The sequence below is a fragment of the Thamnophis sirtalis genome, unplaced genomic scaffold, assembly GCF_051295495.1.
Source record: "Thamnophis sirtalis isolate CommonGarterSnake01/CBP01778 unplaced genomic scaffold, rThaSir2_p1.2 scaffold_13, whole genome shotgun sequence".
Lineage (NCBI taxonomy): Eukaryota > Metazoa > Chordata > Lepidosauria > Squamata > Natricidae > Thamnophis > Thamnophis sirtalis.
In genome coordinates this window covers 17,008,721-17,027,318 of record NW_028261393.1, presented here as the reverse complement: position 1 = coordinate 17,027,318, position 18,598 = coordinate 17,008,721, and the positions used below count along the sequence as shown (strand labels likewise).

Below are 18,598 nucleotides of genomic sequence, written 5' to 3'. Positions count from 1 at the left end.
ATCAAGGGAGACTTGTCTCCTCTCAATCAAGCCTTCATCTGTCAAACTGACAGATTTATGAGTGCATATTTAGGGACAGAGAAAGATAGGGCTGACAGCTTTTGGATCAATTCTAATATTTGAGGGAACCTCTTTGCAACCTCTTTTAAGTTATTTAATAAAAGTTAATCCCTTTTCCTTGTCTAAATGCCAACAGGGTACTGCTCTGTATCCTCCTCACGTTCAACCTAGTCCTGTTATCTCAGGTGTGTGTCTGTGTGTCTGTGTGTCTGTGTCTGTGTCTGTGTGTGGAGAGAGAGAGAAAGAGAGGGAGGGGGAGAGAGAGAGACATATTGAGGAGAAAACAAAAGCATTTCTACATGAGTAGATCCTTTGGGTCAACAAGACTTTGTCTGAATTTTGTAGAAAGAAAGAAGGACAGGATCTCCATAAGAAGGAGAGAGAGGATGTTTGGCTTTACATCATAAAATCATAACAATATTAACTACTAGCTGGATACCCGTGCTTCACAACGAAACCATGGGATCGGGCTATGCAAAATAAATTGGGTCAGTGATGGTCGGTGATTGAAACACATAAGCAAATATTACTCCAGCCACCATAAGTCCAGAAGTAATTCCATAGGTGGAAGGCATAGACATTTTGGTGAGGTACTGACATTTAGTACTGTAGGAACCCCAGACCGCTCCTGAGTGAAGGAATGGAGCGTCTGCCAGTTTGAACTGAGGTTACAGAATATGAGGCAACTGGCAGTTGGAACAGAGTTCTTTTCAGGTGGGGAGGGGGAGTAGAATGTCTAATTCGTTAGAATCAGAGTGTGTTAATATAAGGCAACTGGCAGTTGGAACAGAGTTCTTTTCAGGTGGGGAGGGGGAATAGAACTCCTTAGCATCAGAGCGTGTTAATTACTATATAAGAAATATTAATGATCTGATAGTCATTTCCAAAAATCCTTTCTTAGCAAGCATCTAGAAGCCAAGGGGAATATACGTGCCAAATTTCAAGTTTGTAGGCTTTATGGTTCTGGAGATTTCGTGATGAGTGAGTGGTACTTGCCTTTTATATATATAGATAAAGATAAACTTCATTAATAGAATAGAATAAAATTCTTTCTTGGCTAAGTGTGATTGGACATACAAGGAATTTGTCTTTGATGCATATGTTCTCAGTGTACATAAGGAGAATAAAAATACATTCAATCACACAATAAGAGACTACATCACCCTGGTTTTTCTTTTAAAGTAAAACTTAAACATATAATTTATATTTATCTCATAATATACGTGAGCAAGGCAGTTGCACAAAAACGGATATTCCCACCTAGCCAGGCCTTTCATATAACCACGGTGGAGCCTGAGAGATCACCGAACACATTTTTTAAAAAATAAAATCAAACCCCCAAAACTAGACGTGCCCTATTTCCAAAAAAAATGGCATGCAAATGAATAACTGTCAATGTAACATCTCTCGCTGTGTCACTGCCTAATTGGAAAAATTGCTCCCTGAGTTTAAGATTGAACAGATCTTTGCGAAGTTTATGTTTTTCCTTTGTGATGGAAAATACCACTTTCCTTGTTTTTCAGCTAAATTGCTTGTTAATGTTAAGAAAACGTGAGAATCAAAGTTTAAAAAGGGGGATTTTTATTGGTCTTTTACATAAGTAGACTCAACAATTCTTACATAAAGATGGGCTCTGCCTGCCTGCCTGCCTGTCTCTCTCTCTCTCTCTATCCATCCATCCAGCCATCCATCCATCCGTCCATCCATCTATCCATCATCTATCTATCCACAATCAATCCATCAATCCATCAATCCATTATCCATCTGTCCATCTGTCCATCTATCCATCTATCCATCCATCCATCCATCCATCCATCCATCCATCTATCTATCTATCTATCTATCTATCTATCTATCTATCTATCTATCTATCTATCCACAATCTATCCATCTGTCCATCCATCCATCTATTAATCTATCTATCTATCTATCCACAATCTATCCATCTGTCCATTTGTCCATCTGTCCATCTATCCATCCATCCATCCATCTATCCATCATCTATGTGTCTGTCTGTCTGTCTGTCTGTCTGTCTGTCTGTCTATCTATCTATCTATCTATCTATCTATCTATCTATCTATCTATCTATTATAATAGATAATTATCTATTATCTATCTATCCAGGTATTCTCAATTCATGACCACAGTTGAGTCCAGAATTTCTGTTGCTAAGCAAGGTGATTGTTAACTGAGTCACACCCACTGATATGACCTTTTTGCTATGGTGGTTAAACAAATCTTTAGAGTTGTTAAGTGATGTGGGCGTAGAGACTCTAAACTAATGGTGTATTTGACCGCACCCTCGGGCTCAGCCTGGTCATCTCCTACAATCAATAACCCTAAATTTGGTGGTGTTTCTGCCTAGACTTTTCTATAGCAAATGTTTGATTGATCAGAGTTATTCCTTGTGTCCTGCAGGAGTCATCAGTCTCCCTTACGCTGAAATCGAAGAGCCGTTTGAAGCCTGGTACAACCTGACGGGGAACAAGAGTCGCATTGAATATTATCATGGTAAAAAAACTGATGCCTTCACTAAATGGAAAGAGAAGAATCTGCAGTTTTAGTTTTGGGGAGAGAAAATCTCCAAAAAGGGTCAAACAGGTCAAAGGCAAACCAGGATATGTTGACTAGGGAGACATGATAGCAGTGTTCCAATATCTCAGCGGTTGCCACAAAGAAGAGAGAGTCAAGCTATTCTCCAAAGGCCCTGAGGGTAGAAGAACCAGCAATGGGTGGAAACTAATCAAGGAGAAATGCAACTTAGAACTAAGGAGAAATTTCCTGACAATTCAAACAATTAATCAGTGGAACAACTTGCCTCCAGAGATTGTGAATGCTCCAACACTGGATGTTTTTAAAAAGAGATTGGATAACCATTTGTCTGAAGTGGTGTAGGGTTTCCTGCCTAAGCAGGGGGGTTGGGCTAGAAGACTTCCAAGGTCCCTTCCAACTCTGTTATTCTATTCCTGGGATGGCGAACATATGGCACACGTGCCAAAAGTGGCAAGCGGAGCCATTTTTCAGGAGCTTTCCTGAAGCCTCCGGAGTGCAAAAATTGGCCCTATGGGCAAACCAGAAGTTCCGGAACAAAAAATGACCCAACGGACAAACCAGAAGTCACTTCCAGTTTGCTCGTAGGGCTGGTTTAAGCCCTACGGAGCTTTCAGGGGCCTTCCAGATTAGGCCCCTAAAGGCTCCGGAGGGCTTAAACCAGCCCTACGAGCAAACTGAAAATCCATTCCTGAACCTCCGGTTCGCCCGTAGGGCCAGGTTTTTTGCGCTCTGGAGGCTTCAGGAAAGCTCCTGAAGCTTCCAGAGGGCCTCCAGGGGCAGGGGAGGCTGTTTTCGCCCTCCCCAGGCTCCTATAAAGCCTCTGGAGCCTGGGGAGGGTGAAAAAAGCAAGCAGAAAAATGGAGGGACGTGCCTGTCATGTACACATGTGTGTATGCGTGCTGGGGGTTGCACTTTGCATTATTGTTGCGGCACACCCACGTACGACCCCCTTGCGCTCCCCCTGCATATGGCACTCAAGCCAAAAAAGGTTCGCCATTGCTCTTCTATTCTATTCTGTTCTGATCCAACTCTGAAGATTTACAATTCATTGATTAAACTGGTATAGCTGCATGTCTTCCCAAAAGGAACTCTGGATGGAATAAAACAACTAATATCAAAGCGAGAGATATAAAATTGAATGAAAAAATATTAGAAAATGAATATACAAATGCTGGACAAAGTTAGGATAAAATGTCCACCTGTCGCCGTTTCCCTGGCTCTGCCAAAAGTACAAAACAAAATAGAGAGCAAACCCCACTTCCATTTAGCACTGATGATGTAACCTAGTTGGGTAATGAGACGCCTGCAAGAAAACAGCCAAGCTCAGATAGCACCGTCCCCAAAGTTAGAATTATCTCTTTGTCTCAAGAATAGGGGATGAAACATAGCAATTAAAGTATTAAAGCGGGCAGGGGATCATGATTAGATTATTTTTCTTTTTTTTATTGTTCTGATTTGCTTTTCTGTCTTTCTTTCCTTTAAAGCGTAGGAATTAAAATAGTGAAGCGGGCTACAGATAAAGGATGAATGACCCTTCTAGTTGTTGTTATTCTGATTTGCTTTTCCTCTCCTCTCACTCTCTTTCCTTTTTCTTTTTTCTTTTCTTTTCTTCCTTTTTTTTTTGCTTTTAGGTGGGCGACAGGATTAGAAGTTAGGATAGACAGAAATAATTTTCTACAAACATGGAATAATTGAATGATGACAGATTATAATCTAATAGAAACAGGTATCATTGCTAGATGTTCACGAGTTGATCAAATGTAATAATTATGATTAATTTCATTAGTTTTATTTGCATTGGAATGTATGACACCCAGCTGCCACATTGTTCACGCATTGATTTGATATACAGTATTTCTTAAAAAGTAAAAGGAACTTTAAAAAGAGAATAGGGGTGAAACACAAAACAATTGCAATATATGGAATAACACTGGTTTTCTTGCACATGGCAGAGGATTGGGCTAGTCCTTCTTGGGAAGAGGGGCATGTGGGGGGGGGAGCATCGTTCCCTCTTAACATCTTTGTCCGCAGGGGACAACCAATTTCATTGGTTTACTAACTTTACTGGATCAGGCCTTGAATACAATGCTCCCTTTAGGTTTCTCAATCTTAGCACAGCTAATTAGAGGTACACTTTGCTGATCAACATGATTTTCCCAGCTAATGTAAGCAGAGCGGTTATCTGAATTATTAATCACCTAGTTAGCAAAGTTGTCTTGTAGCTTCTTGCTTCCAAAAATATTTCTCGGGGTGAAGAAAACAGTGAGCGAAGCAGCAGGCAAAAAGCAGCAAGGAAAACAGCTATTGATTAGAGGAGTTCTTACACACTGCGTGCACACCCTTACACATTTCACACACACATACGTATACCCCAGAGCACCTCTTTTCTCTCTCCTAATTTGTAACCTGAAAGTGTCGGACTCCGGCTAGCCAACGTTCATCAATCTTGTCATGAAATATTGCTACAATTTAGAAGACAGTTAAAGGAGTGGTTGAGTTGGCTTCAGACGGATTTTGATCACAGACATCGTGATTCATGGCAGAGTACTTTCATCCCTCCGATGTACCTTGACCTTCTCCTGATCTTTGGTAGATTATTGTTGCCATCCACTCTAGCATTTCCATGCCCTTGTGTGTTCGTATGGACATGTAATTCATCAAGCAAGAATTCGTCATGATTGTTAGAAATGTTTGTTTGCTGGGTACAGTCTGTTCAAACAAATTCTTCCTGGTTCAGCTCGTCCTTGGCTTTGGATTATCCAAAGAATCTTTCCCACAGTTGGTTCCAACTCCACAGTTCTGTGATTATCATTGAATTAGCAGGACAACTCCATCCCCAGTGAGGGCCTGATGGAACGAATCTGAGCCATTGTAGCTTAGTGAAAAGACCACGTGTGTTTTGATCACTGCAAGTCTAAAGTTCAATCCTTGATCATGCCACTGTAAAGGGCTCCAATTTAAATTGATGGGGTGCCACTGACAAGATCTGGGTCACAAATCACGTTAAAGTGTATGTTGTTTTGGCTTCGGCCTTGCCTTTGGGGTGTAAATAGCAATAGCAATTAGACTTATATCTGAGAGACCACCTGCTGCCAATTACCTCCACTAGACCGATCAGATCCCACAGATTAGGCCTCCTCCGAATTCCATCTGCCGGCCAGTGTCGACTGGCGACTACCTGGAGGAGAGCCTTCTCTGTGGCTGCTCCGACCCTCTGGAACGAACTCCCCGTGGAGATTCGAACCCTCACCACCCTCCAGGCCTTCCGCAAAGCCCTTAAAACCTGGCTGTTCCGACAGGCCTGGGGCTAAAGAACTGTTGCCCCCATCTCGAATTGGTATGACTGTTGTGTGTTTTTAACTATGCATTGCTTTGTGTTGTTTTAATTTTTTGTTTGTATCCCCCTTCCCTGGTTGAGTTGTGAGCCGCCCTGAGTCCCCTTCGGGGGAAAAGAGCAGCATATAAATAAAATCAACATTCAACAACATTCAACATATACCGCTTCACGGTGCTTTTACAGCCCTCTCTAAGTGGTTTACAGAGTCAGCCTATTGACCCCAACAATCTGGTTCCTCATTTTACCCACCTTGGAAGGATGGGAGTCAATCTTGAGCCTGGTGGGATTTGAACTGCTAAATTGCAGTCAGCAGAAGTAGCCTCCAGTACTGCACTTTAACCACTGCACCACTGCAGCTCTCTAAACTTGGTTTATGGCTTTTTATGTTATGTGAAGCTAGTCAGTTGTGATGTTTTCTCCCAACTATGGTGGCAAAACATTTCCCTTTCTACATATGTATATGTGAGCTGAATTCACTGCTAAACGTTTGAGATGTTCTCCCTCCACCAAGGTTCAGAAGTGGAGCCTGGTCAGCCTAGGGAGACAACAGAGCACATGGAAGCAGCTAAGCTAATGTCAGGTGCAAAAAAATCAGGACTATCCATTAGATTGCAGCATAGAAGATTTATTCAAACCTATACATGGGTATCTAGTCAACTAAAATTCAACCCTAAATTGGCGCCAGATAAGGATCAACAGAATTCAGGAGAGGTTGGACTTGAACCACTTGTGGGAATGTAACAATTCTAAGTTGATGACACACTTATCTCCACCCTCAGCTCTGCCCACTCTTCTCCTACAGCTAGGTGACCATAAAGGGAATTCCCCAACTCATTAAGTCTGCCAGGAGACTCATCTGGAGAAGATGTTTCAGATATAGGCGTCTCTCTAATGAGCTACTATTTCATCTCTGCACTCCAGTTAAGCAACTGAAGATCTAACGAATGTCTTTGTATGGAAGAAAGAGATTTAGGCATAATCCTCTAATTTGTTATGGAGCAAGAAGTCTCTTTGGATCATGTTTGACCCTGATGACTTCATGGACCCATCCATGTAGTTTTACTAACAACTTGCCAGCTTGTCATTAGGTTCTTTTAGGTTTGTTTTTTTTAAACTTTCCACTCCAGCCAAAAGCTTTGGGACTTCCTGGTGGCTTGCCTTCCAGCCTAATTTTCTCTGATCAGCGAAGGCTGACTAAATGCTACCAGCTAGATGAGCAATGGGACGCAACAAATGGAAAAGACTAAATGTGATGGAATTCTCTGTTCCTGGATATCAAAATGGTGATTTCCCAAATATTCCAGAACAAGAGCAAATAATAATTTCTGTGATATCATGTAAATGATTAGCATGATCTCCATTAAAGCAAGGGCCTGGTGAGAAAGAAGATCAAAGGGAACAGGGAGGCCTGCTTTAACATATATTTTTTTATTTTTTTTAATATGGTAAAAGTACTTTAAAACCACATTCCACCTGGGAAAACTTTTCCAAAGTGGCCTTCTCCTTTGACACAATTTAACAAAACAGAATAGTTGGAAGGATCCTTGGAGGTCTTCTAGTCCAGGGGTCTCCAACCTTGGCAACTTTAAGACTTGTGGACTTCAACTCCCAGAATTCCCCAGTCAACCATGCATGCTCAGCTTTGCTCAGCTTTGGCTGAGGAATTCTGGGAGTTGAAGTCCACAAGTCTTAAAGTTGCCAAGGTTGGAGACCCCTGTATAAGTCCAACCCCCTGCTTAGGCAGGAAACCCTACACCACTACAGACAAATGGTTATCCAATCTCTTCTTACAAAACTTCCAGTTGCTGAAGTTGTATTTCCTGCAATCAGGTTTGTAGCAGTTTGCCTTGAGTTTTTATCAATTGTTTGCCTGTGTATTATTGGGGTTGAAGCTGAGGTAGTCATTTACAGATGGTCATTTACAGGTAGCAGACAATTTTGTGTACTGTGCTTAGGTCAGGCGGCATAGTTCCAAATTGTCCAAGCTCAAAACTTTGAGCCTGGTGGCATAAGGGATTCTATTGTGAGCAGAGGAGTGGAGGACTCTTCTCCTGAAATACTTCTGGACTCACTCAATGGCCTTAATGTCCGATATGCAGTGCGGATTCCAGGCAGATGAGCTGTATTCGTTTTTGTTTACCTTTAATTTCATTTTTGTTTACCATTGCTCACATTGTCCTTTTTTGCAGGCCAGGTGGTGACGCTGCAGCTTGGCTGTTTAGAGCCCTATGGTGCTTTGTTCAAGATTACACCAGCCACCACGGAAAATGTGGTCAACATGCAGAAGTGCTTCCTGTTAAATGGCACCAAAGAAAGCAAAGTGAAGCCACAGGGGGTCTTTCCCGACATGAAAGATTTCAAGGTGAGTCAACGATGTTCAGCAATTGGAAAAGAAAAGGGAGTCCAAGACATCAAGCTGGATTTGTAGCTGGAAAGTTGCCTGGTTGATCTTTGGAAAGAATAAAATAGAATAACAGAGTTGGAAGGGACCTTGGAGGTCTTCTAGTCCAACCCCCTGGTTAGGCAGGAAACCCTACACCACTTCAGACAAATGGATATCCAACATCTTAAACCTTATACATTTGTCCTATTCCACAATTTGTGGGGAATTTGTCAGTTTGTGATGTCCGCAGTGAATCAAGCATCCTATTTTTTTCTTACATGTAAGATAACTCATCCTTCTAAAAAAATATATTTCTACTTGCATTATTTTAAAAAAAACCAAATATGAATAATTTCACTGTTCCTCTGCCCAAGGCTAAACTTGGGAAAAATATAGTTTTGCAGTGGCCTATTGGGTGGACAGTGAGATATTTAAATTATAGCTTTCTGCATCTGATTTGGCAAATATTGGCAGCACCCAATCAAGTGCTAGATTCATCCATCATGCAAAACAGCCGTGGTAAACATGGCTGGTTGAATAAGATATTACTTACTGGTATATTTCACTAAGGCAGGGGTCGGCAACCCAATGCTCTGGAGCTGCATGTGGCTCTTTCATCCTTCTGCTGCGGCTCCCTGTCTCCAGTCGGCACCACAATTTTGAGAGGAGCTTCTGGTTAGGGCGGGGAAGCAGGGCATGCCAGGAGGAGTCTCCATGGAAGGGGAGGGTTTTCCGGTCAGCTCCTCAATTGATAGGGCTTTCGGTTAAGACAGGTAGGGGAAAAAGGACGCCACGCTGGGAGGAGACTCTATGGTGGGGGAACCGGACTTCTGGTCGGCTCCAGAATTGAACGGGGGGCTTCCGGTTAGGACCTTTGTGGTCCTTTGAGTATTTAAGGTTGCCGACCCCTGCACTAAGCTATAAACTATGGTTTAGAGGCAATAAATGGCCCGATTTTCCCAACTTGTTGGGCCAATCCAAACAAGCCACATTAGTTGGATTGATATAGCACCAACATTGTAATGTGGATGTTATGATTCGCTAGTGCATTGTGTAAACATAGTCAATGCAATTTGTGAATCATGGTTATAATGTAGCCTGGACTTGGTTAAATTGTGGTTTATCTGGGAAATATTTTATTTAGGAAATAAACAACCATGCTAGCCATTGGCTAGAATGTGTCATTTCAAAACACATTTTTTTCCCCTGATGTTGGAGGTCTTCTCCATGCAAAGCATATAGAGCCGAGGTGGCACAGTGGTTAGGGTGCAGTACTGCAGGCCACTTCAGCTGACTGTTATCTGCAGTTCAGCGGTTCTAATCTCACCGGCTCAAGGTTGACTCAGCCTTCCATCCTTCCGAGGTGGGTGAAATGAGGACCCAGATTGTTGTTGGGGGCAATATGCTGACTCTGTAAACCACTTAGAGAGGGCTGAAAGCCCTATGAAGCGGTATATAAGTCTAACTGCTATTGCTATTGCTATAAAGCAGATCTTCTTCCATTGAGCTGCAGTCGGCTCACTTGCTTTTGGAGACCCAGATGGCTCCAAGAATTACTGCACCTTCAGCGCACCCCAATCACTCAGTGGTGGGATTCAGCCAGTTTGCAGCTATTCAGGAGAACCGGTTGTTAACTTTCTAAGCAGTTCGGAGAACCAGTTGTTGGAAGAAATCTCCTTTTGTTTTTTTCCCACTTTACAGGGTTAATCCTGTAAGGAAGGCAGGAAGGAAGGAAACACTCTGGTGTTGTTTCTAGCCTAATCTTTATTGCCCTGCTTACAGAAACTGCTAAGGCGAAGCGCCCATCGATCTGAGTGACGTTGAGTTGGCCATGCCCACATGGTCACATGACCACCAAGCCATGCCTACCCAGCTGGTCATTAAGGCAGAGAACCAGTTGTTAAATTATTTGAATCCCACCACTGGAAACACTAATATGCCAGCCCCCTCCTCTCTTTCGGTAGGCCTGAGAAAGCTGGGTTCGAATTGAGAACAGCACATGGACAAATCCTTGGCCAGCTCAGCCTGCCCTTTGCCTTAGTGAGTCAGCCACTTCCTTCTGCGACAGAGCCACTCTTCCCTTTTGCCAAGTTTCTAATAAAATTGCAAGGCAGGTTTCACCCAGATGCTGTTGCCTTGACAGTAATGAAATCTCTTGTCTGCCATGGCTGCTCAAGGGGGCGTTTGTCACACACATCTGATGGCAAGCTGTTATTTGACCTATGCCAAATTGCTGTCTGGTAGAGGCACGATGCTGCAGATGTGGGTGAGAAACTTTGCAGAATTGTTTTGCTGGTTTGCTAAGGAAGGACTGAAAACCCTCCTTGCTTTCAAAAACACCCCATTTGAATCATGGTAGCCTGTCTTTCTGATAAAGGTAGAGGCAAAAATTTCCCCTGTCCAGTCCAGTGGTGGGATTCACTTACCTTCCCTACTGGTTTGCAAATGTGAGTGCATGGGCCTCGTCTGTGCATGCACACCAGAGGTTGAATTCAGCAGGTTCTGACCAGTTCTGGAGAACCGGTAGCGGAAATTTTGAGTCGTTTGGAGAACGGGTAAATACCACCTCTGACTGGCCCCGCCCCCATCTATTCTCTGCCTCCTGAGTCCCAGCTGATCAGGAGGAAATGGGGATTTTACAGTAACCTTCCCCTGCCATACCCACTAAGCCACGGCCACAGAACTGGTAGTAAAACATTTTGAATCCCATCACTGATGCGCACCACCTTCTATGCATGCACAGTGCTCGTGCATTATGTCGGGGTGAGTGGGCGGAGCCTCCCGCAGCCACCGCTACCAATTCGCCTGAACCGGAGAGAACTGACTGAATACCACCTCTGGTCCAGTCGTCTCCGACTCTAGAGAGTGGTGCTCATCTCTGTTTCTTAACTGGGAGAACCAGCGTTGTCTGGAGATGCTTCTGTGGTCATGTGGCCAGCATGATTATACACCAAGCTGCATGGAATGTTGTTACCTTCCCCCCAAAATGGTACCATAGAACATAGAATCATAGGCCTGGAAGGGACCTCGGAGGTCTTCCAGTCCAGCCCCCTGTTCAGGCAGGAAATCCTACACCATTTCAGACAAATCATTGCCCAATCTCTTCTTAAAAACCTCCAGTGATGGAACACCAGTGGCGGGATTCAGCCAGTTCGCACCTATTTGGGAGAACTAGTTGTTAACTTTTTAAGCAGTTCAGAGAACCGGTTGTTGGAAGAAATCTCCTTTTGTTTTTTTCCCCACTTTACAGGGCTAATCCTGTAAGGAAAGCAGGAAGGAAACTATTCTGGTGTTTCTAGCCTAATCTTTATTGCCCTGCTTACATAAATTGCCTCTCCGGTTAACCCTTATTACATTGTAACAGCTAAGGCGAAGCGCCCATTGACGTGAGTGACCTTAAGTTGGCCATGCCCACCCAGTCACATGACCACTGAGCCATGCCCACCCAGCCATTCATTAGGGCAGAGAACCGGTTGTTAAATTATTTGAATCCCACCACTGTGGAGCACCCACAATTTACAGAGGCAAGCTGTTCCATTGATTAATTTTTCTTACTGTCAGGAAATTGCTCCTTTGTTCTACTATTCCGATTACTATTCTATTATCATTCTGCTATTCTAGATCTATCTACTACTATAAGCCTCATTTACAAAGCCACAGAGACCAAAGCAAGGCATCAGCCATCCTTGTCTCACACACATGAAAGTCAGCCCTTTGATAGAAACAGTTCTCCATCTACGGGATCCTACCTATCTACTCACATTTTCATGCTTTCGAACTGCTAGGTTGGCAGGAGCTGGGGCAAGTAATGGGAGCTCACCCCATCAAGCAGGATCTGATTATCAAACCCGGGCTAGTTCAGGGTCTTTAACCACTAATAGAGCTGCCATAGAAGCTGGATTTCTGGGCTACTTGGGATGTTGACTCTTTGGCTGGAATCTTGGCTGTCACTGGTAGGAAAACCAAGAATGTACAGGATATTGTACAAGAATGTATAGAGCGATTCTTTGACATGTCCAAGGTGTGTTGGGGGTTCTTTGCAACCTGCTGCCACCTGGTTTCCCTTTAGGTGAAACCAAGAACTCGGGATAATGTTGACAACGTTGATAAAGTGCATTCCACCGACAAATGAAGTGGGGGTGAAGGAACGGTAATTCAGTAGGAGAGCTCCTGCTTTCTTTGTAGAGGTGCCAAATTCAACACCTGGTATCACTAGCGATCATTACTTCTGTATGGATTAAATCAGCCATGAGAAGCTCTTCTTTCAGAAAGTTGACCTGCCAATTGGTGTGCGACTCCTGTTGGCTGAAAGACCACCCAGGATTCTCTATACAGTATGCCAAGGCTACACTCCAAAAGAAGATGAAGACAGAGGAGAAGATTTAAAATCATATATATATTTAAAATCATATATATATATATATATATATATATATATATATATATATATATATATATATATATATATATATATATATATATATATATATATATATATATATATATATATATATATATATATATATATAGTGTCACAACCCCTGGTGTGCCCAAATATTTCTGTCTATCGGCGCGTCACAAGAGACCATCACGACAGAAAGCCATTATTTTTACTGTTGCCTTTTGCTACATTTGTGTTGCATTTGTGCTGATAAATAAATAAATAAAGGGAGACTAGTATAGATCTATTTCAAGCTATTTAGCTCTCATCAGCTAGCCATACCCTTACTAAAGGAGGAGAGCCTGTGGCCTAGTGGCTAATATAACTGCCTAATATGTAATACAGCCCAGGTTCAAATCCCAGTAAGGGTATGGCTAGCTGATGAGAGCTAAATAGCTTGAAATAGATCTATACTAGTCTCCCTTTATTTATTTATCAGCACAAATGCAACACACACACAGACACACACACACATATATATTATATATATATAATGTGTGTGTGTGTGTGTGTGTGTGTGTGTGTGTGTGTGTGTGTGTGTGTTCCAGCATAACTCTGGAACGCCACGAGCAATTTCAACCAAACTTGGTACACTGATGACTTTCCCTCTGGAAAAAAATACTGTGGGGGTAAGACACCCCTAATACCCCTTGGAGGGAGTGTTTGTTCCAGCATAACTCCAGAATGCCTGGGCTGCTAAAATGAAAAGGACTGAATTATATCTATAGTGTCAAGTCACAGCACTTTTGACAGTGATATTGTGCATTTTGGATTCAAGTTCTGTTAAGATACAGCCTGTTGTGCCTTAAAATGTCTTCTACTGTCCAGCACAGTGGAGTTGCCATGGTAACGGCTTCGCAGTGCTCCACAAGGGGGCTCCCTCTAATACAGGATTGGGATAAATATATACCCGGGCTACGCCGGGTTATCAGCTAGTATAAAATAAGTTTCCCCCAACCTCTGCAAAGATGATTCCCATTGTTTCTTAAAGCCATTCTCCAAACTCTTAACAAAGCAGAGGAACAGTGAAACATTGAGCTCTGGATGAATCTGAGGGCACCAAAGAGGATACTGGGACTTTTTATCCTTCTGGAGTTGTCTCAGGACTGGCATCACACAATACCCTAAGCCAAGGGTGTCTAACTCAAGTGCTTAAATCCAGCCTGCGGGGCTGGCCTGGAAATATCAAAGGACTGGCAGTGCCTGCCAAGGCCCCCATGCAGCCCATTTTCAGCCGGCAGAGTGCTGCAGGAGGCCATGGAGGCTGAAAATGGGTCATGCGCGGGGCCCCTGCATCCCGTTTTGGCTGGTAAAGGGCAGGAGGCCTCTGTCCCATCTCTCCCCCCACTCCCCCCAGCCTGCAGAGGAGAACTACAATGCTGATCTGGCCCTCGAAGAAATCCAGTTTGACACCCCTGTCCTAAGCAATCACGTGGCTTTAGTTTAGCGTGGTTTATTGTGGTTTATTGTGGTTTGCAAGCCATCAATTCTTCTGCAGTAACTTGAGTGATTTAAGCCAACTGTGGGTTCCTCCCACCTCCCCCCACCTCCAGTATATTAGAATTAGAATACAATGAAGCTGGAAGGGACCTTGGAGGTCTTCTAGTCTAGCCCCCTGCTCAAGGAGGAGATCTTATATCAGTGGTCGGCAATCTTAAACACTCAAAGAGCCATTTGGAAAACACTGGGAGCCACAAAACCCTTCCCGTGCCTGACTATTTCCTGAAACTATCATATGTACTTGAATTAAAGGTTCTGTTTTCTTCTGAAACTTTTCTTTTCTTGGATTTATCCGTGGTTGGCGCATTGGCGGTTGTGACACATATTTTGAGTGACAGGGAGCCGCAGCAGAGGGATGAAAGAGCCACATGTGGCTCCAGAGCCGCATTGCTGACTCCTGTCCTATACCATCTCAGACAAGTGACTGTCCAGTCTCTTCTTAAAAACCTTCAGGGATGGAGGAGCACCCACGATTTCCGAAGGCAAGCAGTTTCACTGGTTAAATGACCTCACTGTCAGGAAATTTCTCCTTAGTTCCAGTTGCTTCTCTCTTTGATCAGTTTCCAACCATTGTTTCTCACCCTGTCCTCTGGTGCTTTGGAGAATAATTTGAGCCCCTCTTCTTTGTGGCAGCCCCTCAAGTACTGGAACAGTGCTATCACATCAGCCCTAATTCGTCTTTGCTTTAGACTAGCCAGAACCCAAAACCTGCAGCCTAAAGTTACCATATAGAATACAGTTAAATATAGAGTGCAATATATGTATATTGTACTCTATATTGTAATTGTAGGCTGCAGGTTTTTGGATCTGTCTGGTATATACAGTTATAGCATATACAGTTACAAGAACCAGAGTTGGTGCAGTGTTCTGACCCCCCTTGTCCCACACCAACACACACTCCGAGCCAGAGATAAATTACAGCATTTAATTAACAGACAGACAGGTCCTTGGCAGCAACCCAGCACAGACAAGCTTGGGCCGCAAAAAACACAGATAAGGCTTGGCAGCAATCCAGCCTGCCAAGCTCATACAAAGTTCTCCGACATTCGATTCTGTGTTGACTTCTGCAAAGAGGGGCGTGTGCACAAGTAGCCTTTTTAAAGTCTGGAGAGGAGCCTAATGATCACCAGCTGAGTGCAATCACCTCCTGTAATTGCGTAATTGTTCCTGATGCCTAGTAACTCTTTGATGGTGTGCATCCAGGAACAACTCACTACTGCTTCCGTCTCACTCTCCCTTGTCTCCTCCCCACTGGTCCAAGGCTCAGGTGTCTCCTGGTGGCCAACCAGCCTCTTTGCGCCCTGCTCGGAGTCGGAACCCTGTCCAGGGTCCTCCACAGCCTCCAGAGCCGACTCAGAGGGCCCCTCGCTGTCGGTGTCTGGTGGCAGCTCCAAAGGCACCTGCTGGGCCACAACAGTGCAGTATGCAATCCCAATCGAAAAACATGACTTGGAACAATACAGTTTGAGAGGATCCTTCAGTATGAGAAGGGAATGCAGTTGGAGGAGGAGGAGGAGAAGAAGAGGAAGGAGGAGGAGGAGGAGGAGGAGGAGGAGGAGGAGGAGGAGGAGGAGGAGGAAGATTGAGAGGTCCTTGGTGCTCTCTGAACTTAGTTGTTTCCTTGCAGATATTTCATTACACTAACTAAGTAACATCATCAGTGCTAGTGATGATAGCACGGATGAAATAATGTAACCGGGTAATGAAACGTCTGCAAGAAAACAACCAAACTCAGAGAGCACCAAGGACCCCTCATTTCAACCTTGAGCTACAAATGTTCTCCTTTTTTTTTTTTTGGTATAATGCAGTTTCCCGTGTGCCTCTTTCAAAGGCTTCTCTCTGTTGTTCCTCCAGTTTGTAAGAGAAGAATACTACAAAGGCGTATACACCGCCGTGTGGCAGAGCATAACCGACTGGGGAAAGAAGAAGAATATCTATACGATGTGGGTGACAAACGCCAGCTGTGGAGTCACCCCGGTGCATTACGAGATGAAGGGTTACAACAACTTGCTGGGATCTCACTATGACAAGTACGAAATCACTTACAGCGACTTCTCCAACAGCTTCCCAGCTTCCATCTTCGTCCTGAAATCGAATGGTGAGTCAGAAGGATACGTCTCCTGGCTGTATTCCAAAATATTTGGGGAGTAGTTGGCCCTCAAGCTTTTGCCCATTGTGTGCAGAGTGACTACCATCATTGCAAACTTCACAACTCTGCAGGGACCAGAACAGTGGTGGGATTCAGCCAGTTCACACCTATTCGGGAGAACCGGTTCTTAACTTTCTAAGAGGTTCAGAGAACTGGTTGTTGGAAGAAATCTTCTTCTGGTTTTTTTCCACTTTACAAGGCTAATCCTGTAAGGAAGGCAGGAAGGAAACATTCTGGTGTTGTTTCTAGCTTAATCTTTATTGCCCTGCTTACAGAAACTACCTCTCCAGTTAATCCTTATTACATTGTAACAGCTAAGGCAAAGTGCCCATCGACCTGAGTAATGTTGAGTTGGCCACGCCCACATGGTCACATGACCACTAACCCCCGCCTACCCACCTGGTCATTAGAACAGAGAACTGGTTGTTAAATTATTTGAATCCCACCACTGGACCAGAATCACCTGTCACGCCCAAACGGACCCTTTTTGGAGAGAGAAAAACTGAAACTAAAGAGTAAACTCCCAAGCGAAATCTCCATGTTGGGTTGGGTAGCAATCAGGTGGTTCTATTACACAGAATAAACTAAAAAAAATGAGAACAAAAGTGTAGAGGGAATGGCGTTGATGAATAGAAGGAAGAGCAGCTACCAAGGCAATTGTCAACAAAAGGGATCCAAGTTCAAAAGTGTAATATGCGAAAGCCCCTCTCTAGTTCAGATGAAGATAAAAGACTGGTATGGCCCGCTGGTGGCCAGAGGAGCTGGCACCAGAGTCAGACAGTGAGGAGGTTGGGGAGCAACAGGAGCCAGTCCTGGGGGTTGAGGAAAGCTTAGAGGAGGGCTTTGCATGGGAGGCAGAGGGGGAGTTAGACAGCAGTGAGTCAAAGGGACAGCTGGAGCCTGCTCCCAGTGTGTACATGCGCAGAGCTGCCAGAAGACAAGACCTAAGAAAGCAGAGTCGACTTGAGAGTAAAGCCACACCTTGGAGGAGATTGGCTCCTCCCATAGGAAATAAAAGAGGAGCGAATGGGGAGTGGGCTTTTGCAGGAAACAATTCATTCCTTCGGTCGTTTCAAGAGTGGAAAGTTCTGTTTGAGACTATAAGAGGCTCTGTGCCAAGTGTTGCCTTGCCCTGCCTTTGGAAACTAGTTATCTGGCAGCTATCCAAGCGAGATAAGGTTCGTGTTGATAAATATTCCTCTGAAAGACTGTTTGCTAAGCCTTGCAGACTGTGAATGAAAGGAATTCACAGTCGTGTAAATAAAAGAGGTTTTGCCGGAGACCAAGACTTGGTCATGCTTTTTAAAGAAGCCTGGGTCAGAACAAAGACAGAACACATTCAAATGTGCAAAGGTCTGTTACTAGAGCCTTATAATAAAAGTAACATTAACCTACATGGTTTCCTTGTTTGGTTTACGTTGAAAAACTAACTGAAGGAGAGGTTTGGTTCACACGTGATGCCAAGCTATAATATATCATATTATATCTGTGCATTTATGTGAGATTTGAGACAAGCTCTTGTGGTTTCTCTTGTCTGACTTTACGCCCACTAATGGCTTAATCAACTATGTTTGAAGTCTTCAAGCAGAAGCTTGATAGTCATCTCCGTAAAATCCTATAATGGATCCTGCATTGCACAGGGGATTAGACTAGATGATCTCTGAGACAATTCTGATTCTATAATTCCATCATGCAAACCCATCTAACCTGGTATAAGGTAGCCTGGCTTCTTGTTGTTGTTGTTGTTGTTATTGTTATTATTATTATTATTATTTTATTGTGACTGCCAGGATATACGAGCCATGTGAAATATTAAATACAGGTAGTCCTCGACTTATCACCATAATTGCGCTCAAGATTTCTGTTGCTAAGTGAGAAGGCTGTTATGTGGATTTTGCTCCCTTTTACGAACTTTCTTGCCGCCGTTAAATGAATCCCTGTAATTGTTAATTTAGTCATATGGTTGTTAAGCGAATCTGTCTTCCCCATTGACTTTGGTTGTTCGAAAGTGATCACATGACCCTGGGACACTGCGTCTGTCATAAATGTAAGTCAGTTGCCAAGTGTCTGAATTTTGATCATATCATCATGAGGATGCGGCCAGATTCATAAGTGTGAAACATGTTCATAAGACACTTCTCTTCAGTGCTGTTGTAACTTTGGACGGTCACTAAA

The 18,598-nt window shown here is 43.5% G+C and overlaps 1 protein-coding gene across 2 annotated transcripts in view; it reads left to right on the top strand.

The window, feature by feature from the left end:
* Positions 1 to 18,598, top strand: part of LOC106548217 (digestive cysteine proteinase 2) — a 66,514-nt gene that overhangs the window by 34,000 nt on the left and 13,916 nt on the right. For both annotated transcript variants that reach the window (XM_087727513.1, XM_087727512.1), the window contains exons 3-5: positions 2,479 to 2,571; positions 8,140 to 8,312; positions 16,129 to 16,372. In XM_087727513.1, coding sequence (XP_087583639.1) covers positions 2,479 to 2,571; positions 8,140 to 8,312; positions 16,129 to 16,372 — 510 coding nt within the window. The remainder of the gene's footprint in view (positions 1 to 2,478; positions 2,572 to 8,139; positions 8,313 to 16,128; positions 16,373 to 18,598) is intronic.